Source organism: Fundulus heteroclitus, chromosome 7, assembly GCF_011125445.2.
Source record: "Fundulus heteroclitus isolate FHET01 chromosome 7, MU-UCD_Fhet_4.1, whole genome shotgun sequence".
Lineage (NCBI taxonomy): Eukaryota > Metazoa > Chordata > Actinopteri > Cyprinodontiformes > Fundulidae > Fundulus > Fundulus heteroclitus.
The window spans coordinates 16,637,270-16,663,193 of NC_046367.1; the positions used below are offsets into that span (position 1 = coordinate 16,637,270).

General features: G+C 40.0%; 2 protein-coding genes across 3 annotated transcripts; both read right to left on the reverse strand.

Moving 5' to 3' along the window:
• Nucleotides 1–5,010: 5,010 nt before the first annotated feature.
• Nucleotides 5,011–15,026, reverse strand: asmtl (acetylserotonin O-methyltransferase-like). The gene is made up of 15 exons (XM_012864393.3): nt 14,916–15,026; nt 14,232–14,343; nt 13,570–13,701; nt 13,432–13,479; nt 13,260–13,324; nt 13,114–13,178; nt 12,798–12,906; nt 11,055–11,310; nt 10,772–10,975; nt 9,447–9,609; nt 7,792–7,964; nt 7,541–7,673; nt 7,324–7,464; nt 7,072–7,194; nt 5,011–6,666 (listed from the first exon to the last, which is right to left on the reverse strand). Exons 1-15 carry the CDS (start codon nt 14,933–14,935, stop codon nt 6,461–6,463), a joined length of 1,950 nt encoding a protein of 649 aa, XP_012719847.2. The 5' UTR covers nt 14,936–15,026; the 3' UTR covers nt 5,011–6,460.
• A 3,336-nt stretch (nt 15,027–18,362) lies between these two features.
• On the reverse strand, nt 18,363–25,621 carry p2ry8 (P2Y receptor family member 8). Of its 2 annotated transcripts, XM_021317458.2 has the most exons (4): nt 23,886–25,621; nt 23,125–23,161; nt 20,839–21,158; nt 18,363–20,554 (listed from the first exon to the last, which is right to left on the reverse strand). In XM_021317458.2, exons 3-4 carry the CDS (start codon nt 21,129–21,131, stop codon nt 19,858–19,860), a joined length of 990 nt encoding a protein of 329 aa, XP_021173133.2. In that variant the 5' UTR covers nt 21,132–21,158; nt 23,125–23,161; nt 23,886–25,621; the 3' UTR covers nt 18,363–19,857. The 2 variants fall into 2 exon arrangements, with proteins under 2 accessions (XP_021173133.2, XP_012719917.2); XM_012864463.3 differs by lacking the exon at nt 23,125–23,161.
• Nucleotides 25,622–25,924: the final 303 nt, after the last annotated feature.

Consider the following 25,924-nt stretch of genomic DNA (forward strand, 5'->3'; position numbering starts at 1 on the left):
AGCCCCACACAGTAGTCAGCCGCAGAATTGAGGTTTTATTTGGCCGACGTTGCCCTCAAGTGGTTTCTTTGCAGGTTGCATGAAATTTCAATTTAATGTCAAAAATAAACACAACAAACATAAACTCTCGCTCTTGGTGCTATCTGAAAGGTTTTGATCACATCGTTCCCGATAAACGCAAAGTTTTCTTTCCTAACTGAGCTATTACCGTGCGCGCAATGTGTTATCACTGGCTGCGCCTCAACGTGCAGTCGAGCCAGTTCACAAACTCGGCTTATCCTCTCTATCAGCATATGGAAGTATTTTAAGGCCCCTATCTGCTAGCAGCAAATGGTCTTAAATCAGTCATTTTAATATCAAAGCACTTAACACTAGAATGATGATTACTTGCAGGTGGAGAGCCATGCTTGCTTGTCAGGACTGCATTTGAAGAAAATGACTGAGCTCTTATCCGACACGTACAGTACAGCCAGTGTTCAATACGCGAGATCACATTACAGAAGATTACTTTGGAGTTTCAGCAATTTTCCCAAATTACACTGGCCTTTGGTCTCTGCTAAACTTGATTGACTTGAATGGTTTTCATTAGGATGTGTTTGCTGTTGATGCCGGTACATAAGGAGAGAGGCATTTGGAGGGTGAGCGGGTGCAGCTGCTGGGACACCGAAAGTGGACAGATATGCAAATCCCTTTCTTGGAAAATGCTTCGTCGTGTTTTCGAGGGGGGGAAAGCAGGCTTTGCTTTGATTTGTGACGGTGATCCGTGTTTCAAAGGCCCTCAAATCTTCCCACAACACTTAACTTTATGTCCTCTCGTTTATTTAGATGTCCTTAAAAGCGGGCAGCCATGCAACCAAAGTTATTCGGTCCCTCCCGGCCTTCCAGGGTGCAAGAAAGGACTGGCAAATATGTGATTTTGTAACGGTCCTTGTTGCCGTCGTCAATGAAACAAGCGTCTTGTGAATCGCTTTGGTGTCACGTTTGAACTTGGGCCCACCCGTCTCCTGTCTCTCCTTATACACGCAACGAAACCTGAGAAATGGAAATCAGTTAGATGTCACAGTGAGCCTGAACACAAGATGACAAGAAAATAGCTGAGAATAACATTGACCACCCTTCTTACCCTCTTAGGAAAATACTTTGAAAGAGATCCAGAATGAAGAGTAGTCCGTGCACCCTGTTTATCAAAGCCAGTGGTCCTCCCCGCGCTCCCTGCAGCTATTTGGCTGCTTTAACTGCTGCCTCCAAACTGAAATCCAAGAAGAGGATCTGCAAGGAATTAAGGGATGGTGTCCTGCCCTTCTGCAGATTACGAGGCTTTGCTTCCAAGCCGAATGCATACAACACTCATTAATATCCCAAGCCTGGCAGCATCAACCTTCATTCTGATACTTCTCTGTCGTTCCATATTCATTTAATCCCAGTAACAGACACGCACGCTGACGTTGGAATAGATTACTCTGTTCTGTTAACAGGGATCTCCATATGTTTCCCTGCTTCTTTCAGGCAGATGCGTTGGTTTTCCAGCGCCACCTTGAGGAGACTGTGTGACACAGAGAGAAACTCACAAAACCGCTTTGATGCAGGGTTTCAACTTTAGCTGCACAGCTGAGACTCAGTTTTCAAGGCAATCAGTTGTACTTGCCTTGGAAATAAGTGACAAAGTAAAAGCAACGACAAAGCAACACCCTGTATGTGCTGCATTTAAACAGGGAGTTAAAAAAAAAAAAAAAATGTTTTTCAAAGTGTACACATCTGGAGCAATGAATCAGTGAACAGGAAATCAAACCGCTATAGCTTAGCAAGAACCTCAATGTGCTCTATGTGGAAAACAAGACAGGAAATGATTAACTCATAGAGGTCGCGACCTGAGAGCACATCGTTCAGCGTCAGCAACTGTTTAACAGAAATTGGTCGGACAGCGTCAAGTTCCTGTGAGGGCAGACAGCCTCCCCTGATGGATAAAACACAATGGGATCCTGAGGCGGGCCGAGCAGAGTCTGCTTTCTATGAAAACTGAAAAAAAAAAAAAAAACATCCCTCCCAGGTAGCATATCCACCACTTTATGCAGATCTGTTGCAGTACTGCATCTCAGTGTGGTTCTCCAGCCGCAATGTGGCGAACTAAAGGTTTTGGGAGGCCCCGTGAGACAAAATGACAATTGCTCTGACATGCTTACATATACTCTCACACAAACAACTATTTTTTTTGCATAAAGACAGCCAAACCCTCTCACATACACTACGATAGCCTCCGTGTCTTGTTCAGACACCATCAAACTCCCTCACAATGAAAAGAACTACCTTGTTTTAGCAAAGCTATTTTGATTAAATGGGAAGACTGTTTAAATTTCCATCCCCTCATTGGTCTGGGACTCTGAAAAACAATCTCAAGCCCATCCACACTGCTAGCAGCTATTCAGAATCAGAAATACTTCAGAAATTATTTTTGTTACATGCTCCAGATATACAAACAACACACATAAATATATATATATATATATATATATATATATATATATATAGATATAGATAGATAGATATACATATATATATATATATATATATATATATATATATATTTATTTATTTATTTATTTATTTATATATATATATATATGTATTTATTTATTTATATATATATATATATATATATGTATTTATTTATTTATATATATATATAATTTTTTTTACAGATCTAAAATATAGATCTATATATAGGTGGGATAAGAGAGCATAGACAATACCCGTGCACACAAAAACAACCACATAATGAATTTAGGAACAATAAAATCAGCAAGCATCCATGTACACATATCAATTACATAACAGGCTGAACAACAAATCAAGCCCAATAACCTTTAACATTTATCTGAATGATGACCCGGCTAGTAAAAGTTTTTCTATCTGTTTATTCCTGATTTAGGGTTCCAGAATCTCCTCCCCATTGTTAGCAGCTCGAATTCACTATGGAGAGGGTAATTAGAAGAATTAATTATGTGTCCTGCCTTTTGTAAGACTCTTTTTAAAAGGTTTCTTCTAAACTAGGTAATCACACTCCTATAATTTTGCCAGTGATTCTTACAATTTGCTTAATCCTGCTCTTGTTTCCAGGTCATCAACTTTTTATACACTCCAAACTTATTTAATGTATGTAGGAAGTGGAGTCATCGGTGAGCATTTTTACTAACCAAATCTGTTTTTTCACTGAATGTCAGCTTGTTGTAGATGACAACTCCCAAATATTTGTAGAACAGAACTCTCTCCAAAGTTTAATTTTTAATGAGAGCTGAAGATACTGGACTGGACTCGTTTCTGAAATCTATACACGTCTTTGGTTTCAGAAACATGTAAAGGCAAATGGGAATTATCACACAAAAATTAAACCCTCCACTACCTGACCAAGTGAGTTATCTTTGCCCTCTAACAGGGTGACAATAACTGTAACACCTGCAAATTTCAGGATGTCCATATATGTACTTCCTCCTCAACTCATCAGTGTACAAGATATACAGCAGGGGAGAAAGAATACAGCCCTGAGGAGAACCAGTAGAAGAATGACACAGAACCATTTACCCTGACACGCTGGGATCTGTCAACAAGTCTAAGACCCATCCAACAATAGTACGACACAAGTTAAAGTCAGTCAGTAATTTACGAGCCAAAATATGAGGCTGAATTGTATTAAAACCAGAGGAAATGTCTACAAACAGTAAATGAACGTAATTCCCAAGGCCATCGGTGTGCTTAAAAATTAAATTAAGAAGTTGGCATCCCCAACCCCACTGTCACATCCAAAAGCAAATTGTAAAGGATCTAATTTGTCCTTGACAGATTCAATCAACTTCCTTTTAATTAATGTTTTAAAAGCTTTCATAACTAAAGAAGTGAGAGCCACAGGTTTAAAATCACTTATGTCCTTAGGGCACTTATTGTTTGGCACAGAAACAATTGTGGATTTTTTTCCAACAATGCTGGAACCTCTTAAAATGTTGTAATTTTTCCTTATATGTTTTTCTCATTTATGCTCTAACCAATTTCTTGACTTCTTTTTCTTTTTTGATATTACCTCCTTTAAAACATGTACGTTTCTCTATTATTCGTTTTTTTTCCAGGGACTTATTTATCCATGGCTTATATTGTTAGGTAAACTTTCACATGAGAAACAGGAATACATAATTCTTCTTCAGAAAAGTTGACCCGACTACACACAGAATAGGTCGGTTCATTAAGGTCCATTCCACCTTCAAGGAGATCTTGCTCTCCATCTGGATGCGTAAAACCAGACCGGTCAGTGCATTCCAAAGTGCTCTGCAGATGATGGATGACATCCTCGGTCCACTGTTTCCCAGTTTTTAATTGGACAACCTCTCTGTAAAGCACATGAGTACCAAGTGAACACTATTATGGTTGGAGGGACCCAAAGAAGGGAGCAAAAAGGACCTATATGCATTCTTAATGGATCACCACTGTGACAAATATCTGAGGGAGCTCAGGGAGACAAAACGCTGACAACAGCATCACTTTCTTTAGGCTTTGATTTTTGTTCTGGTTGTTTGTATTAACTAATCATTTTAAACTTACTTTGCCTAAAAAATATATATATATAATTTGTTTGGCCCTAAAATATATTGTAATATATATATATTTTTAAGTGCCATTTTTAAAACATGTTCTTTGCTTGCAGTATTAGAAGAAATGTAATTTAAAATGTTAAAATATTTGGTTAAAATCATTCTCAACATTTTTTTTTTTTGGGGGGGTGGGGGGGTTGACAGCTTTAATAAAAGCTGGCATAGGCTCATTGTGTAACCATTCAATGAGAAACATGAAGTGGAAGGGTTTTAGAAAAAAAAAAATAGGGGAATTTACATATTCCTCAAATTTTAGGGAAGTTCCTTCAGCCTGTGTGAAAATGTCACTCACACTTTAAAAGCTGTGCTGTTTAAGTGCTCTCATCTCAAGCTGCGCTCTTTACTGAAAAATACAACTGAAAAGCAGAAGTGTAAATATTTATGTAAAACGTTTTATTTAATAAAATCTCATTTTAGTGCAAACAAATTAGAAAAGCAGATTTTTCAAGAAAATTAACACAAAAAATTAAATCATAATTAGATTGACGTAGTTAATTTGATATTTGAATCATCCGTTTTGGTTTTTCAAAGTTAAGGATCAAAATTTGCCTTCATGAAAAACGTGGAAAACATTAGAGTTCAATGGTGTTCGTAGGATACATTGAGCTCAGAGTAGTGTTTGTGAAAGTATACCAATGCAAAAACAGAACTAAACATTTTCTCGAAACGAGTGGATTTGCCTTTGATTTGAGCAGGTAAATAAGATTATCTGCCAATGGGATGAGTGTTTTTGACCCCTAAAATAAGATAATTAGATATACTGCACTTGAAATGAGACGATGGTGATTATTTGTTCCTATATTAAGTTCAAAAATCTTATTCCACTGGCAGATAATCTTATTTACCTGCTCAAATCAAGGACAAATACATTAATTTCAAGAAAATTTTATTTACTTTTAGTCCTCTGCAGGCACTCTTGTACTGAGAGGACCTCTGGCGTGATCATACCCTCTGTCCAGAAGCTCCAGCAGAATCAGAACATTGCCAGACTCCCTGCATACTAACATCAGGCACACAGCAGTGCAGCAGCAGAAGCACCAAAGGCTACACAGCTTTAGGCAGCTGACTTTTAAAATAATGCTCTCCATTTCTTTCCACTGTTTGAACTAGATTAAGTGTTCAGGATTAAGGGACGAAGAAGTGGTAAGAATAAATAAGTTTTACTTCATACCCCTTTTCAGACATATATGATAAACAAGGTGATGAATTTGTTTATGCCAGGGTATATATTTTATGTAATGGGCAATTCTTGTTTACAAACTTAGTTGAGTCCTACTTATTTTGCATTCAGATGTTAATATGCAAAATAGTGTTTGTATTTGCACAGAGGAATATGTCTGTCATTTTGGTGGAAGATCTGAAATAAATTGTGCTTTATTTATTAAATGCACTGTTGGGCATATCCAATAACAGAAGTACTATTTCTGACATTATTAAAGCATTCTACATAAGTATTGAATCAAAACATTTTTATAAACTGTACAGGAAATATAGTTGTAGAAAGACCTATGATGTAACAATACAATGAACTGAAGTTTTTGGATGTTGGAAAGCATCATGGAAGCACGTGTAGCTGCAGAATGCCATGTTTAAAGTGAGTAAAACAGGATATCTCTGCAAACAATCGTCAGAAATTTTATCAAATTAAAATACCTTTAAAATCTCTTAAAATCTCAGACTTCAACATAAAATGCAGACATCTTTAATTTGTTTGCATATTTAAAAAACAGCAACAACTTAAATGTTTAATATAGGCAAAGTTCAGTGGCAACATTCACTATAACCTACATTACAAGGCTTTATATGCAGGTCAAAGGTGCAGTGGGTTACGCTTTGATGCACAGCATTGCATCCAGGAGGCTGCCTGTGTGCTTCACTTGTGCCGTTATGAAACCGTGGGCCTTTAAAAGCCGACTGTACTCTGATGCACTTCGCTGCTTCCCCTCGCTCATGCTGAGAGCCTGCAGCAGCCCTCGGCTCGGACCGCTCCTGTCTTCATCCAGAAAGATCTCGCTCAGCAGGACGCCGCAGCCTGGCGGCACAAAAAGTAGACGCAGACATGCGGCTTCAGAGCATATTGGTAGCTAAGCGTTCGGCGATCTTTTCTCTATCCGTCAGAGAAAGAATAAAACACTGTAGAAGCGACAAGGCGTTTTTTTTTTTTTTTTTAAGCTTGGTTGTTTCCTGCCCCGGTCCCACGGGGGCCCTGCAATATTTATTTATAAGAACAAGGAAGCAGCTGATCTTTCGGTTTTAAATTCCAACACAGGGATCCATGCTTGTTATTAGTTTTAACAGTCAAACTAAATAAAAAAATAAATAATTGCAATTGGCTTGTTTATATATATATATATATATATATATATATATATATATATATATATATATATATATATATATATATATATATATATATATATAGGGGTTTTTTTTGTACCTGGAACACACGCATCTGAAATTTTCCTGAGCAGAATATGCAACTTCTCATCCGTTAGGTCATGGAGAACTCTCACCAGGATGTACAAGTCTGCTTTGGGCAATTCGTCTTTTAAAAAGTCTCCTGTCCAAATAGCAGGGAAAAAAAAGAAAAAGGAAAAAAAAAGAAAAAAAGAAAAACTTTTATTGTCACAGAGCAACTAATCCATCTGCATCATTAAACAATATAATCTAATCATGACAAACAACTGACCCGCTTTGAAGGTGACCCTTTTGTCTGTGTGCTGGCGCTGGAAAACGTCACTCATCTCCACAACAGCGGGCAGATCGAGCACAGTTACAGACAGTCCAGGCTGGACTTTAACCAGCTCATGAGCGATGGCCCCCGTGCATCCTGGGAAACAGAGTAGATCACATGTAGAGGAAGGCTTTCTTATTGGAAAACCGCTAGCATCCATTCATTTCCTTACCCCCTACGTCGCAGGCTGTTTTGTACTTAGAGAGGTCAAAGGCCGCCGCCACGGCTGCGGCCGTGACTTTGGCCGAGCCGTGCATGGCGTGCATGAATCTTAGTTTTGCCTCTTCGCGGTTACAAACAGCATCCTTTGCAGAAAGAGAAACAATAACCCGATGTGTTAGACCACTTGCAAAGGCTTTCATCTGCAAGGCGCCAATCAGATTCTGAAGTTTCCGATCTGACCTGACACATCTCTTTATATACCTTAACTTTCTCACGTTGGCTGGTTCCATCCAGCACGGCGCTCTCGAGGTGGGAGAAAAGTGGCCACACAGTGTCGTTACAGTGCTGAATGAAGGCGTGCAGCGAATAACAAGCGTCTGCGCGCAGGAAATGTGTGGCCAGATCTGTGTTCTCAAATATAGGCTTTGGGCATCCTGCGAAAAACAAAAAAAAACAAAACAGAAACACAGAAAAGGAAATACAAATGCATCTTAATAGATAAGTATATTATAAAAACATTCCTTTGTTTCAGTAATTCAATTCAACCACTGAAACCTGTATTTAGATTTAGAACCACAGAGCCCTGTATTTGATTTTGTAGCAGCCATGTCTTAAAACGCTCTGGGTGTGCCTTATCCTGAGGCATTGACTAAAACCACAGTCCAGACAGGCTTTGTGTCATCATCCTCCCGAAGCTGGTGTTATCACAGCATCTTATGCGCCTTTATCTACAACATTATTTCCATCCACTCAACTTTCCATTAATACACCTTGGTGCAGCACTCTGAACCGCCAGCTCTTCTTTACCAAGAACTGCCTATGGAGGATGTCGACCATCTGAGCACTGATCAAATGGCCGAACCACAAGAACCACCACATTATATTCCTTATTCTTACTTTTCTTAAAAGATATTTGCTATACAGTTATTACTACTGAATAACTGATATGTATATTTTGGACCAAAAAAAAAAAAAAAAAAGATTTCTCTTTGTGCACAGCACTGCAAATACAAATGGAAATCATGGATTTCGTAGCAATGGACTTGACAATATGTTCATACATCTGTCCTTTTATTCAATTTATTTATTTTATTTTTTTTCACATAATGCATTTCTTTCATCACAATAAAACAAAATAAGCCTCTAAACTTAAAGAAAAAGTAAATAAGAGGATGGAGATGATTTGCTCCTATATTAAGTGCAAAAAATCTTATTCTACTGGCAGATAATCTTATTTACCTGCTCAAATCAAGGACAAATAAAAATGTATTTACTTTTAGTCCTCTGCGGGAACCATACCCTCTGTCTAGAAGCTCCAGCAGAATCAGAACATTGTCAGACTCCCTGCATACTAACATCAGGCACACAGCAGTGCAGCAGCTTTAGGCAGCAGGCCTTTAAAATAACTTTGTAAGAGTAAAAAACAGGAAAAAATATACGTTTGTGCTATATCACGCTGTGGTAAATTAATCTATATCAGGGGTGCGCGTGGGTACCAGGCAGCCCTCCAGGACCACATGTGGCGCCCACAACCCTATTCCAAAATATAGCACAACCCTCCAGTGAGCTGCATCTAAAATGCCATTTTATTCAGTTGCTCTTCCTTTTTAATCATATTTGTATTAACATTTATTTAAAAATCACAAAAAACATTAAAAAAACATTTATATTATGTAAAGTTAAGGTGTGCTTGGACTCTTGTAGTTCAAAGGTCAGTACAGGTAGGCCTTCGTACCAGTACCAATGGAGTAGCTCTCAGTTTCAATAAGGTTGGTGATCCCTGGTCTATATAATACGGGGCTTTTTGAAATAAACAGCTGACCTAACATTAAATTGTGCAAGACATTCTAACTGAGATGCACTTGTCTCTCAATTAGCTAGCTTTAGCTTAATTAAAGAGAGTTGGGCCGACTAACCTGTATTTTTGGTCTTCAGCAGTCCCAGCGACACACAAGCTTCCAGCAGAGTCTCGGTCCCTTTCACAGAGGCTTTGATCTCCTGGGCTATCTGCTCTGCACCCAGCCCGGGTTTGCTGTGCAGTAGGTCGAACAAGCAGAACTTGGATGCTGTAAACAGTGCCTGGGGGCGTTTATGGCAGACACAAAAGAAAAGCAGAGATTAGGAGCGATGCATGCAAAAATTACAACAAAGACTGAATTATTCCTGCTCAGGCTTCTCCTCCACCACTTCCAAAACCATACCCAGCAAAGCGATCGACAAAAAGCAAATTTGATCACGACGAGATAAGGAGCAACATTTTTCCTTTTGTATTATATGAAAGATGTCTGGGGTCGCTAACGGCGATTAGCCAGCCGCTACATTTTTTTTATTTTTACATTTTAAGAAACCATACGGTTGGATTTACATCTGAGATGCAGTGGCTGTTTCCTCAGCCCGCTGTTAAAGCTGTTATGCAATCTAAAGAAATGTTTTTCTCAAAAGTGCAGCTTAACAGGAACTGAGAAACAGAGAATGTAGGTGAGATCTGTTAAGCCGTGAGAGCTTTTAACGCAGGCTGTTGTGAGCAGAAAGGAAGCAACAACATTTCTCTGTGCGACTGCCAAGGGGCTAAGTCCTTATAAGACACTGATTGGGTTCTGCAGTGAAAACCAAATGACATAAAACACATTTTGGAAAACAAAAATGAAACCTTAACCTCTACGCTTGAAAGGTATCAAAACAGAGATGAAGAGGAAAAACAGAGCAGCGTTACATAAAAGAGGCCAGCGTTGAGAATTAAATAACATGCAAAGCCAAGATGTGGGGAGCGGTGTTGCGGAAAGCATCTTGTTGGCAGCAAAAGAAGAAAACGTACAAAACTGAAGAAAAAAAAACAACAACTGGAAACAGCATTTCGACATTTTACACCTGTGATGTTCTTTCACATATCTTCTATGAAAAACCACAAATATGAATATCATTTCCGTTTGATCACTATACTGGTGCTTTGGTGGGCACCTTGAAGTTGCCAGGAAACTAAAAAAGAAAACAGGAAGCAGCACAGCGAGAAAAAAAAAAAAAAAAAAAAAAAAAAAGAGGCAAAAGTGTAACTTGTAAAAGCTCCGTCCTGCCACCTGTCTCAGTCCCGGCCCTCTGATTTATTATTAGCACAAATACGTTTTTTTTTTTTTTTTTATCTGTGCAATCGATAGTCCTCGTTCTATAGAGGTTCTCAATGAAAACCCGTGAGCTGAAAGTTGACCTTTTACAGCAAGGTTCTCATGCCACAAACACCTGTTACCTTTGAGGCTTTGAATCCATCCATGAGCGTGCAAATCAGCTCCAAATCTCCTTTTTCAGGCTCGCCGTCCTCTCGCACGGCCCCGTCTCCGCTCCTCGGCGCCGGCGCCGCGCTCTTTTCAGAGTTCGGGAGCTCGGTCTCTTCGTCGCCCTGTTTAGACGAGCCATCGACCTTCGCCTCGCCGTCTCTGCCTTTCTTTTTCACCTGTAAGAGACGCCGTTTCTGTAGCGACGACCAACAAGGAAGACCGGCCGCGTAGTACTAGGCGCACACGTCAACGCACCTTATGAGGCGGACCGGCCGACGGGCTGGGGGTGGGCGTGGAGCCGTCTTTCTGCTCGATTAGACCACCACGGTTGCCGGCGAGGTGCACGGACTCGGTGGCGCGCGGGGAAAAGAAAGAGCAGTGCTTGTAAATCACGTCTAGCTGCTTGCAGAAGTGGTTGAGGGGGAAGCCGACAACGTTTAAGAAGTCCCCGTGGACGTACTCCACCAGCATGCCCCCGAGTGCTTGGATGCCATAGCCACCAGCTTTGTCCCTGAGACACATGAAGGAGGGAGGGGGGGGGCAAACAAACAGAATACATTTTACTTTATAGTAACGCAAGGATTCAAGCCAGCAATTTATAACAGTAAGCAGTACCGTGCATAAGGAGTCCCACCCAATGAACATTTTCACTTTTTTTTAACCACACTTCGACCACAATATGAATGTGCAGGCAAAGTACTATTAAACCGTCTTTACTCCGATATGCCTAAATAAGGAGTAATTTTATGTAATAAAAACCCAGATGTTCTATGAAGGCCTTCTGAGGTTTGTTAGAGAACACGGGCGAATGAACGGCATCATAAAGAAGAAGGAGAGATTAGAGAATCTGTTTAAAAAAAATTAAAAATAAAAAAATCACTTTCATTTGTTCACTCTACAAAATTAAAAAAAATAAAAGTTCAGCAAGAGGAAAACTGCTGCTGAAGCGAAACCACAAGAAGTCAGTTTCTTGTCTGCCAAAAGCCGTGCAGGGTGACAGGACGAGCATGTGGAAGAAAGGGTTCTGTTCAGACGAGGTAAAAAAAAAAAAAAAGTAGCTTTTTTTTTGGCCTACATGTAAAACCTAGCGATGGAAAACTAAAAACTACACATCACCCAGATGAGCCACTTTTTCGAGGTAAAACATGCTGCTTAAAACTTCGGGCTCTGGGGTGGCTTTCCACATAAAACATGAAGCTTAACTAGAGCGATCCTGAAAGAAACCATAGAGAGCAACCCGAAACATATAGCCAGAGCTACAATATCATGGTTTAGATGGAAGCACATTTGTCCGTTAGAGAGGACCGGTCCGGCTCTTAACTGGACATAAATCCAGTTACAAATCTGTGGCAAGACCTGAAAGCTGACGTTCACAAAACTTTCCCCGTCCAACCCGACTCAGCTTGAGCTTTCTTGGAAACGCAAAACAATCACAGCAACACTTGTGGTAAAAGGTCGGTTTCACATGACGGCTGTTAACCAAATGCAAAACGTGCTCTATGGTCTCAAGTTTAAGATTTCATGAAAACGATTCAGTTTTGTCACAATGCTTCGGCGTGACAATCGGCACAGATTCAACACCTTGCTGCCGACATAATGTTGCTGATGTACTTCTACCTTGCTATTAACTTCCTTTAAAGAACGGGCCCAACCACAAATACAGGATGTTCCTTGAGATCGATACATTTTTGTGAACTGAACCCATTACGTAACACTTATGCAACACTTTGAGGACTACTTTTTACTAGAATGCTTAAAAAACTTTAAATGTGCCCCCTCTGATCCTAGCCTCATTTTATATTTCATGTCAACACAAACCATCCCAAACCAATCAGGGTAAACACAGCCTTAGCAGATTTCAAGGTCCAAAAAGCAACATGTGCTTCACAGTGGGTAAAAAAAAACACTAATGGACAGACTGCTTGGTGATGTTACTATGCAAATAGTGATCGATCAATACCACGTATTGAGTCCCAAAGTTCACATCTCTATACTCACATAGGCTCCCCACTATTGATGTACTCCCATAGCATGTCTTCAGAGAGATCTGCAAACTTAACCTTTGTTTCTTCATAGAAGTCGATCAACTGGTAGTCCACTTCATCATCTGGGAGGAGACCAGGGAAGGTTAAAAAGGAGATTTTATCCATATGTGATACAATTTTAACTTAGGAACTAAATGAACTGGCCTGAAAGTATATTGTAGTGTTAAATATTCTTATAGAAAATAAAAAAAACTCCTTAACTACATCACTTTAAGAAGCTTCAGAAATGAGCCGACAGCAAGTCAAGCCATCATAGCGTTGAAACGTACCGTCTTTTTTATGACACAGCACGATGGCAACTCCGGTGAATACGCTGTGCTCTTTACCGCTCAAACTGAAAAGAAGAAAAAGCATAAACGAAATAACATCAAATACGTTTTTAGTTGCTAAGCCGCAAACAGCACAGCGTCTATACCTTGATAGCATCCTGTATGCATGATGTTTATCCGCCGGCTTTTCCAGAATCATGCCGTCCACAGCCTGCGGATTACAAACAACAGAAAAAAAAAGGCATGAACACAGCTAGATCCTAACCAGGCGGAGATAAAAGCACCCGAGTACATTCTGAAATGCTTTCCACCACTTACCACAATTGTGTCTGCTCCAATTACTATGTCAGGAGTCTTCAAGTGTTTCTGAAGCAAACAACGTCAACATGTGCTGTTTGGAACCATTGACGTGGACAACTTTGCACAATTATAAACACGAAAACGAGCCAAACTCACAACTGGCATCCTCCTGGCCACTTCCAGGGCCTTCTGCTTGGCAGTCTCAACAGCGTACTCATGAGGTGCTTTGAAAAGTCCCTTATCAAGAGTTTCTTTAAACCAAGATGGCACCACCTCAAAACGTAAACCCTAACATGCAAGAGGGGGGGAAAAAAATGACTTTGCAATTTAGACTCAGACCACTTTATTGTCATTCTGTATGTACAGAGTGCATACAGAACGAAATTCCGTTGCATACAGCTTTCGAGAGTGTAATGGGATTGCAGGTGGAATAAGACAACATTATAATATAGAGTGCAGCATTGATCAGAGGTAACAATGCAGGAGAAAAACAGCGCGCAAGAACAGAATGTTCAGTTTATGTGCAAAAATAATGGCGCAAAAAGGCATTTGTGTGGAAACGTATGGTGCAGTGAAAATAATATGCGCAAAAATGCAGTAAACGTTGGGTTGTGATAATAAAAGTTCGGCAACGTTGGTAATGCCAAATAAGGATGCAAATGTGATGCAGAGTCCAGTTTAGAGTTCAACAGTTCAGCAGCAATTTACAGGATAAGGATCACTTTAAAAAATAATTCATATATATTTATAGTTGATGGTGTTTTTGAAACAGGATGTAATTTTATTCCGCACTAGTTTCTCCAGGGCAAAGCACGCACCGCGTTACGCAGAATCTCCTGTCTTCTAGGAGAGGAACTGGCCAACACCACCAGTTTACCAGAGAGCTTGGAAAGGACTGGATTTAGCACCATGCTGGCCTTGGAGCTTAACCTGAGAGGTGGAGGAGAGTTCAACGTTACAGACACTGTTTGAAGTATCGATCAGCATGAGTTCACACTTGAGTTCACCAGTGAAAGCATATGACAGTAAATGACTAAAAACACATTTAATCTTATTTCTACTTTATTGATTTTTTTTTATTCACACAACTGATAGAGTATTTTTGCCACAAAATCAGCACTTTTGTGGCTTTTCAGCCCTGAAATAAAGCCCCTGGTTTGACAGTAAGTTCTGCATAGTTTGTTTTTATGCTGACGTTTCTTTATAGAGCTCTGAATAAACGTTTGCAGAGCTTGAAATCAGCTATCCAGAACCACGTTGGACATGTTATTCAGAACATACGGGAAAAACACTCAGAAAGTTTTATATTCGTGGATCAAAACTTCCTCAGTCACAAACCAGAGCGGCAACACTAGCTCGTATCAGCAAACGTGCATGAATCCGTTTCAAAGACTCACTGCGACGCTTATAAATCATACATTAGTAGGTTTAGTGGGCAAGCATTAGTTTTCACAATTATGTTTCTCATGAACCATTTGCTGTCAGTAGGTGTCCTGTCTTACCTGCAGAAGCCAGGAAACATTGGAAAGAGGGGCTTGCTAGGATAACCCGAATGACGGTTCCTACGTGATGACGTAGGCTAAAATGGGTGCGCACCATTCACCAGCCGGCGTCGAATGGCGCCGGTCCACCGGCGAGAGCGGCAACCTCCCACTTCGCTAAAGGGAGATGTAAACATAACAGAGTAGAGTTGATCAAGAGAGAAGATAAAACATATTGTGTAACATACGAAAGCTATTGTTTCTATTTTTGCTTTATGTGTAACACATGAGGAAATACTTTACTAAATAGTAGTGTTGCACCGATACCGATACCAGGATTGGACGGGGCCCCGATCCAGCACTAAAATGGTGGTATTAGTTTCTGCGAGTACCAACAAATAGGGCAGCTATACCATTTTGATGTTTGTATGTCACTTGAACGCAGCCTTCTCTCTCCCGACTAGTATTATACATGTTATATAAGTTCATGAAAGTTGCACTATTCTGGCATTTGAGAGCCAAAACTCAGGGTTTAAAAGAGATTATTCAATTATTGATGTAATTTTACTGTCTTACTGTTGCACTACTATTATACATGTTATAATTTCACAAATGTTGCACTATTTTGGCCTTTGAGAGCCAAAAGTTTATTCAACTATTGTCACCCTTTCCAGGTAGGCAATAAAAAGTTCTACTATCTTAAGTTCTTCATATACACACACACACACACACACACACACACACACACACACACACACACACACACACACACACACACACACACACACACACACACAACAATTCAAATATTATCTATCTATCTATCTATCTATCTATCTATCTATCTATCTATCTATCTATCTATCTATCTATCTATCTATCTATCTATCTATCTATCTATCTATCTGTCTGTCTGTCTGTCTGTCTGTCTGTCTGTCTGTCTGTCTGTAAAACTGCTCTCTCACCCACCCCTCATACTCCTGAGCAGGTGGATGGTTCTCTATTCCCCAAGCTCGGGTCCTCTACCAGAGGCCTGGGAGCTTGAGGGTCCTTCTTGGGGTGGAGCCACTTCTCCAGAGTGGGGGGTTACTGCTCTGAGTGCTCTGATGACCATGGGCACCACTGTTATCTTCACCTTCCAGGTTCTTTCTAGTTCTTCCCTGAGCCCTTGGTATTTCTCAAGTTTCTAGTGTTCCTTTTTCCTGATGTTTCCATCACTCGGGATGGCCACATTGATCACAACGGCTGACCTCTGCTGCTCATCAGTGATCACAGTGTCTGGTTGGTTGGCCATTACCATTTTGTCTGCTTGGATCTGGAAGGCCCACAGGATCTTAGCTCTGTCATTCTCCACCATCTTGGGAGTTTGACTCCCATTTTGGTGTCCAGTTGGTATTCTGAACAGATGTTTCTGTACACTATACCAGCCACTTGGTTATGGCATTCCATGTATTCCTTCCCTGCTAGAATCCTACACTCTGCCTGCTATGAGATGCTGGATGGTTTCTGGGGCCTCTTTGCATAGCCTGCACCTGGGGACTTGCCTGGTATGGTAGATCTGGGCTCTATTGCTCTGGTGCTCAAGGCCTGCTCCTGTGCTGCCATGATCATTGCTTCAGTGCTGTCCTTCAGTCCAGCCCTCTCTGGCCATTGGTAGGATTTGGTCATATCAGCCACTTCAGCTATCGAATGGGACTTAATTTATTCAATTGTTGTTACATGCATTCATGGGTATTACATTTATTTTTATATATTCACTGCATCCTCCTCAGCAGATAAGCACATGTTTGTAAAAAAGCATGCACACCGACGCACAAATATACACACACAGACACACACACATACTGTAAACCTCCTGTCCATGATCTAACATGATGCATTGTTTTATATTTCAGAAAAACACTTATGAAAAGACTGTTACATGGTCTATATCTAGGATTGGACTGTTGCAACAACTGATTCAATCGCCCCCCTTCCTGTCAGGCATGGTAAAACCTCATGGACTAGCCAAACTAGGTGATCTTGTTACGTTCTAACCATATTTGCTAAAAATAACCTTATCACTCGTTTAGAAAGTATAGGTTTGAGTTAAATAACAAAACAGTGAGAACTGTATAGCAAAAACAAAACTAAAATACTTTTATACTGTCACACTCTGAGGGCTGGGTACAGGCTGGGGGCTCTCTCTCTCCTCCTCTGCAGGGCGTGACGGGCAGATGCTCTACATCACCACAGATTGCTGCTCTTCTTAAGGAGCAGCTTTCAAGCAGGAGGGCGTCAGATCTTACTCGCTCCCAGCGTGGTACATGACCAACCCAGTAGTTTTCCCGAGTGTTCTTTCCGAGTCTTGCCTAACCTAGTTTCTACTCCTTGCTTTCATCCAGAACCCAGGACTCCCGAGCTACAGCACTTCCGAGTGAGATCTCCTCGTGCCAAGAACAGAAACCCAGACGTCGCTCCTGCCTTAGTCCTCCTGCTGTGCTCACCTGCCGTCCAGACTTACCAGCCAGAACCACTCCCGAGCCGGTCACCATTTCTTTTCAATAAACTATCTAAACCAAACACCTGTCTCTGTGGTTGCCCTCCTTCTGAGTCTAAATCCATAACCATGACATATACCCTAAAAACAGTTTCGTCTCAATTAATTTTTGAGGTGCTATTGAACCTGCTTGAAAGAGTTGTTTTTTTTCTCTGCAAATGGGGTCATCCAACTGGGCATTTACGGTATGCGTGTCATTACTCTATATTGTTTCTGATTGATAAAAATGACATGTTCCAACCATCCCCTGTTGCACTTGTCCCCGTTCTCCCCTAGCTCTTTTTCATGGGCCATTCCTACCCATTAGAAAATTATTATTATTTTTTATAAAAATACATCCAGAATTTAGGGGGAAATGTTTTTTTTTTCCAGCTTTGCAACACCTGGAATTTAAATTCTGACATCATATGCCCAGATAATTACACTCCTGCAGCTACTAAGCCTTTCCATTTGCTGAAGTAGATATATGCCATTGCTGATGAGTTTTACAATTGTTTGACTTGTGTGCACCTGAAACTTGTGAAATATATCTGCTTCCTCTTTTTTAGCTTTTGTTGTACTAAACACCTAAGAAGTTGTATTGACTCCCAATGAAATGGTGTCTGATTTTCCTGAATGCGACCTGTCTTTTAAAGGACAAAGAAGTGGTGTGACATTGAATCTGTTTTTTTTTGTCAGCCATTGTTCACATTATTAACTTGCCTCTGACATCCTTCTGCAAGTGAAAAAACTATTTCCCTCCATTTATAAGAAAAACTCCTCCCTTGTTTCTTCATCGCAACTTCTACTTAGCACATCCGCCAACTGACTGTCAATTAACCTGCCTACCCTACTTTTTACTAACATTAACAAAAATGCAACATTAATAACAATAATATTAACAGCACGAGGAAAAAATGTTTACATGTAAATGTAAAAACCGAAAGGAAAATATTTCATATGGTTTATTAAAAGAAAAACATTTCAAACATACGCACAGAACACAGACATTTTTACAAATATATAAGACAACAACCCAAGAAAAAAACCTTGTGTGTATTAGGTTGACGCAATAGGTACATTTTTACATCAGTTCACAGCTTTGCATGCTACATATTTTGCACAAAAAATAACAGTTATGGTGTGATTTTCAAATATACATTGGAAGTAAACTTATCTGTGTTTTATAACTGGGAAAAGCCAGTGGCAATGGCTTTGAGTTGTTTGCTTGTCAGGGCTCGTGCATGAGGGAATAACAATCTTTTCATAAGATAATAGATGCATTAAATGATACTGTACTTCAGGAAAAATTTTATCCATAGTCCAAGGGCATATAAATGAAACATAAAATACAAATACAGCATAAATGTAGAATTAAACAAAACGATTCCCTCGCTTATATTACAATTTTATCTTCACATATTCCTGGTCGATGTTTATAAATGTCTGGTTTAGGTAGTAAACCCGACCAGAGACAACTAATCCTGTTGGTTCATGTTATATAGAATGTCAAAAAAAATCTTACTTTAGTTGAATAATATGTATTCAATAACAGTATTCTACTCTCTCTGCAAACTTTGAGATTCTCTGTATCTGTATGTAACAAATGCGTGATATTTTCAGCTAATTTAAAGGAACAAGTCAATCATGTGAGTACATATTTTGTTTGTTACAAATGGACATTTAATCTTGATCAAGAAAAATACACAGATTATAATACTGTGAAAAGAAGAGACTGTAAGAAGGCTTGATCATAGTGCTTACAGCAAGCAGGATATGGAATCATGGACTCAGATAACACATTTTTGACACATCTGAACTGTTATAACATATGTCACCGTCTTCATTAAGTACTTGTTGACATTAACCTAAATATTAAACTTTTTCCACATTGTTAATTTATATACCACCAAAATTTGGACAGATCTTTCATAAACTTTTTGGCAAAATACATTCTGTCACTGTAAGGTGCGAAGACTCAAGCCTGTCTGTTACTGCTCATGATGCAACGATCTAAACAGCTGCTTTTCCGGCCTCTTCGTCAAGCAAGTAAACGACTGTATCATTGGCAGACATCAGGTTACAACTGCATATACCCGAGGAAGGTGAACTGATGGACAAGCTAAATAACTTGGGCCTCTCGTGGCAATCCCTAATCACTTTATCATATATCATAAAATAGAAGAAACAGAATGACTGAAAGGATAAAAAATTTTAGTCCTTGTCTAACAGATATAGTTCAAAAGATGTTGTCCGGTTTGGGCTCTGTGGTTGAAAGGAAGAGTTGTACAAAACATCTTGCAACATGAACCAAGAGCACATGTTGCAAGATATCAAAACCACTCATTTTGTTTAGTCACTTGTTCCTTTCACAAGTCTTTTTGCTGGATTTTGTATCTCTAAGGTGGTTGCAACATCACAAACATTTTCACCTTCTAAATCTGCTTATCCAGAGTACAAGGTCTCTTTGTTCTCCAACCTTATAGTGTCCATGCTACTCAGGGTGTGAAGATTCATTATTTGTCTCAACTTCTGCCTGAAATCTTTTGAAGCAAAGTAATATATGAAAGGGTCAAGACAGCTGTTTAGACAGCTAAAACAGAGAGAGAGCTTGTAGGCCATGTACATGGACTTGTTATAGAAGAGTCTTAGGACACTATGAGTCAACAAGAGGATGTTGTTGGGAGCAAAACAGACCGCATAGACCACAAGGACAACAACAGCCAGACGGATAGCCCTCCCTTTCTGGACTGTCTTACAATCACTGGACAGCTTGTATATGACACTAACATAGCAGAACGTTGTGACACAGAAGGGTAAGAGGAAGAGGATAAACACCAAGGTGAACAGGAAAGCCGCCCAAGCTGCCACCGACGGCAGCATACTCATCTTCAGCACGTCAAAGCATGTGGTGATTCCGAGTTCTGGGATGTGATAGGTCAGGTCCGTGGTCATGAGAGGGTATAGGACACCCAGGACCAAACCCCACATCAGGAGGCAGCTGATAACGGCAATCGACTTTCTCCTCTTATTCTTTCTGAACACCATGGGCTTCACAATGCCCAGGTAGCGGTCAATGCCGATGGCCATCATCGTCAGGATAGAACAATACATGTTGGTGTAGAAAACGAGGGTCAGGAAGCTGTAAAAAGATGAAAACCAGAAAAAGCCAATGTTTGATTGCAGGTTTAAGGAATATTGGGAGAAGGTGTGACATTTTTAGGGGGAAAAAAAAACAAGAAAAGGCTTAATCGACTTTGAATAAAATGAAATTACTTTCAGCGGTCAGCTAGTTGAGAACTAGAACTAAATTGAGATGGTAAATTGCTAACCTGCTGATGTCAATTGAACCTTTATGCTAATAAAGTTCAAATCTTTATTTTCCAGTTGGAAAGAAAGAGAAATTTTCTTTTGCATTTTGAATACCTGCACATCTTGGAGCCCAGAGTCCAGTTATATCCCTGGAGCTGATAGGATATCTGAAAGGGAAGGGCGCAGCCAAGAGCCAAGTCGGTGAGCGTCAGATTAATCATGAAGATGATGGATGGGGTCTTTGGGGAGGTACGAAACACCAGGAGCCAAATTGACAGGCCATTCCCCACCAGGTTGATGACAGTGACAACCATGTATATTGCAGAAATGGCAGTGCTGGTCTTCACATTCTGAAACATTGCTAGGGTTGCATTGTCGAGCTGCAATCTGCTGGAATTCCCCGTCATGATTCGATGGAAATGGCCACTTATTACCTGTGAATCAAAGATCGACATACGCATTGTTTTAGTCTCCAGTAGTCATTTTGAATTTTCAGGAAGATAACTTCAGAAATAAAGAAATGACTGAAATAATCTACTTCCGTGCATCATTTATATCACTTTTGTAAACTCAGAATGTAATGGCAAGAAAAAAAAAGGACATATCAGATACCACAAGTACATCGCGTGCGTCAATAAGATACGTGCCATGTGATCTTTTTCAGAGTTAAGGTGTGAAAATGAGATTCAGGTTCCATCAACCTGTGTTGCTGTTTGCATGCAAGAAAAAAAGTGCACGATTAAGGTGTAGTTTTCACACAGGAAAAGAGCATGCATGATTTGTGGTAAGGTATGCAAACTCTGGGTGCCTTTTGTACGATTGCAAAGTTTAAAACTGTGAAGCGGAAAATCATATTCGACTCTTAAATCTTAAAGTGAGAAAGGAAAATCATTTCTTGTCAGTCACAATAGGTGGTTGAAGCTCAGGATGTCACTGTGTTCAAGGTGCCTAAACACTTTCTCTCCCATGTGGTGGATATGGTGGTGGAGGCACCACAAGTAACAGTATTTTCAAATTCATTGAAAGACATCGTCGTCATCTTTTTCTCCCTGTAAATGTCAGCGCCCTTCCTCATTGTTGTCTTAACCATCTGTGGTCTACAATGCCTTGAAATGAATAGCATTGAGGAATATTCCACTATTAGCACCACCACAACAACAACCACTACTTCCCCCCGTTCCAGGACACTGTCAGGAAACCAGACCCACCATACTCAAGCAAAAGAAAAGAGACATGTCCTTGAGTCATTGCCACTTTCAGGGTATTGTCAAGCAATGGGGGGTACCTGATTACTCAGACGATGACAACACTGTAATTCGTGTGGGTAGGATTTGTTCACTGAGGGTGGCAGAGTCCTTTTTGTATACAATATTAGACAAGAAGTTTTGAATTAGTCATTTTTACATACATTGTCAATAATCTATGCTGGTCCAAAAGGCTACAGGGTATGGGTGGGGGGTTGGGGTGTTAGGGTAATATTTTGGGTCAAGTGGCTGTAAATCCGGCTGAGAGAAAAGGCTTAATTGGGCATGAAAGTAATCTTCCAGTCTCCATTATATAGACTACTTTTTTCATGCAGCTCTCAACAGCGTTTAAAAACTGAATTAGAAGGTATGTTTTGTGCAATCAGTTCCGGTCCATTGTCACAGTATCTCAAATACAGTTTAAAACTTAAAATTTGAACAAGCACACCTTACAGGTCCCTCCCCCCTATGCTCTTTGCTGCGCAACAGCCCCCCTTCCACAGATCCTCCCGCACAGTGGAGCCCGCTGTGCTGCTCTGATCTTTATTTTATGAGAATGTGCCACTCTTGAAATCGGCAGTTTTCCTTTAAAGCGGGTTGTTTCTCCACCATTTTGCCACACAGCTGCAGCCCAACGGCAACCTTGAGCTTGAATGACAGCAGCACCGTGCGGGGGATGGGTGTGAGAAGGGCATGCACAAGAGTGATTAACACTGCTAACAACCAATTACAGGACATTCCTCCTGGCTGTGATTGGTTGTTTCTGACCGGGAGCGGAGCATTTCTGCAAATGGCAGTAGGACCACTGGGAGGAGCGAGAGGGGCTAGATGTTTTTTTCTCAGGTTATTTTACTGTCAGGACCTGGTGACCGTTTTAACAAATATGTAAAGTAAAACACATTAGGACAAAAGTTATCTACTGCAGGTGTAAAAAAATCACAATTTAATGTTGTTCACTCTCTGGCAACGAGATGGCAGCAACACGCTGTCATCCTATTACTATTATGTGGTGCGGGTCCAACATGCATTTCAAGGGATATCAGCAGTGCTAAGGTTGGAAGCAAAATCAGGCAAGTTCACTACAATAATCTGCAAGGTATCAAATAATAAAATACTTTTATTTTAATTAATTATTGCATAAAGAGAGGATATTTACATGGTGTTGTCACTGAGGAAATACATCTGTCCAATCTCTGCCAATTTATTGAAGAAGTGTAAAGGGAGAGAGGGGAAATGAATGCTAAAGAATAAATCATTAATCATCAACAATTTATATATCTAATTGCTACAAATTTAAAGGACAATTTTACAGTTCATCATTTGTAATTATGTATTTACTAGGTTTTGACACAGAAATGATTTGTCTGGGGATAAGCATCAGCCCCCTCGTGGTGTAGCCGGGTATAGAAATGATAGTGAGCGGTCTAGGCATTCCATAACAGAGCCAGGTTTGTAGTCTTTTAAAACAGCGTTGAGCGACACATAGACGGATGATTAGTGGGGAAAAATAGCAAAATCCTCAAGAAAATCCTTTGAAAGTTTTTCAGAAGACATCGATCTAGATCTCTTTAGAGCAAAATGTGCCCTTTTTAAAGACAAAGCAATAAACAGTAATGATTCAAGATGTTGACACGGTGCTGTACAGAACGCCACCACAGATACATTATTGCTTAACTCAGTACAGAACAGTTTAGTTCTTGTTTGGTCAACAATAATTAAGCGGATAAACCGAGTTAGACCAGAGAGATAGATTTCATAAAACAATGATGCAATAATCGTAGGAGAACCAAAAACATTGGAATAAACAACAGCCAAAAGGTGCCACTTAGTACCTATTAGTTAATATAATCATAATCATAAGCTAATCATAAGGAACAACAAGGCTGGTAGTGTTAAAATTTGTAGTTGAAAACGTACCTTGGAAACCAGAGAGGCAAATAAGGCAGGTGGACACGTGTGAGTGGCAGTTGTAGATGGAGGCACAGATACTCTGACTGAGGAAGGCTGGTGAGGAAATGGGGTCTGAGCTCAATAGTGTTTCTGAGAGGAAATGAACCATGTGACAACCTTCATCCTACCAACTGTAGTAACGGCCACATGTTTGATTCACACTTGGAATCGAATCTTAAGGCGCAGTCATAGTGAAGACTTCCTCCACATTAGACCTGTTCATGTCACGCTGACCGATTCAGCTTTGCAAAATTTCTTCCTCAGTGTTCATATTTTCCCCTATAACAACCTATTCTGTTTTTTTCAGAACACACTGTACCAAAGTACAACAAAAGCGTTACGTTACAAAGCAGCGGGGAACCACACCGGAAAAAAATTAAAAGGCAACACAAATCTGTGTTTTTTGGGAAATCCCAATATGTCATGACTTTTGATTTCACTTTCTGTCACTAGCAGCCTTTTAACTAACACGATTAACAATGTGAATTCATATGAACGTTTCAACAACAGAATGCAGGTGCTTGCAAATTCATTACATATAAATGTGGTGTCAGAAAGTGAAGCGAGGATGCAAGAACTGAGCTTGTTCACGAGTTCGCGCAACGCGTGTTCTCCTATCTGACTGGTTTCCTGTTGATTGTCATAGTTCTGCTTTATCCAGGGGAACGTTTTTCAGACACAGACCATGTTTGTTTTTCAGAGCAGGGCAGAAGATAACATAAAAAAAAACTGTAATTGGGTGTAATATAGAACAGTTAAAAAAAGGGAAGGCATGTTCTCTGCAGCACACCTGCCAGCTACAACATCTTCCTTCTGGGTCCCTGTTAGAGGGATGTGGCCAGGTCTCTTCTTGTCACTGCTAACTGTAAGTGACTCAAAGCTGTCGCTTCTTGTGCAGGATAAGCAGTTTTGGTGCCAAAGCGGCCCCACCCAAAAAATAACTGAAATAACTGAAGCAAACTAAATGAATGCATTTATTTCTTTATTTTTTTTTTTCTTTCACAAATGAACTCAAAAACACAAGAACAAAATCATTCACATACCACTGAGTGATAATGGGTGAAAAAAAGTTTGTTTGCTGATAACATTATTATACCAAACAGTAAATGAATAATTCGGCGCTCATTTCAGAACAATTTAAATTGCGTTTCTTATTAATCGTAAGCTGTAAGGCCCTTCTTCTGATCTGATACAGTGTCGCTAGAAAATATTTACACTGGGGCGCCTTTTCCACATTTTCTCATGTTACAGACTTATTTTCAAACTGATGTGAGGTTAATATTCTTTTTAAAACTCAACTCAAAATAGCCCAGTGTAACAAAGTACATTTTTTCAGACATTTTGTAAATTTATAAAAATGGAATTTAACACAATAGGTACATAAGGTATGCCTCGACAAGCTCAGCAGTCCTGTTTTACGGGGTATGTTTACCATTTCTTTAACACATATCCTGTCAGGCTCAGTCAGGTTGGATAGGTAGTGTTGGAAGGCAATCATTTTCAGTTATTTACATAGATTTAGATTGGATTTAAGTATGACCTCTTGCTGGGCAACAGGACAGTCACAGATTGCTCCAGAAGCCACTACCTTGTTATCTTGTCTGTGTGCTTCGACTCATTGTTGTGTTGGAAGAAGTATGTTTTGCCTTTGTCTGAGGCGTTCAATGTATTCTTGAACAATATCTATATTTGACTGTTTTCATCTTGCCTTACATGCAAACTATCAATCCAGTTCCTGCTGCATAACAAGCATCGCTTAGTAGGGTTGATGTTAGCCAGGTGATGAAGAGTGCCTGGCGCTTCCAACCCTCTTCTGTTTCTACGTTATGTGGACCACAGGGCTTTTTATGGATGAGCAAATGCTTTTCAATCCTGTCTTGGAGGTCTACAGAAAACTCCTTTGACTTCGTGGCTTTGTTTCTGCTCTGCTTTGCTCAGTTAGCTGTAGGACTTAGCATAGACGAGTGTGTTCCTGTTAAATCAACAAACCTCATCACAGGTGAGTT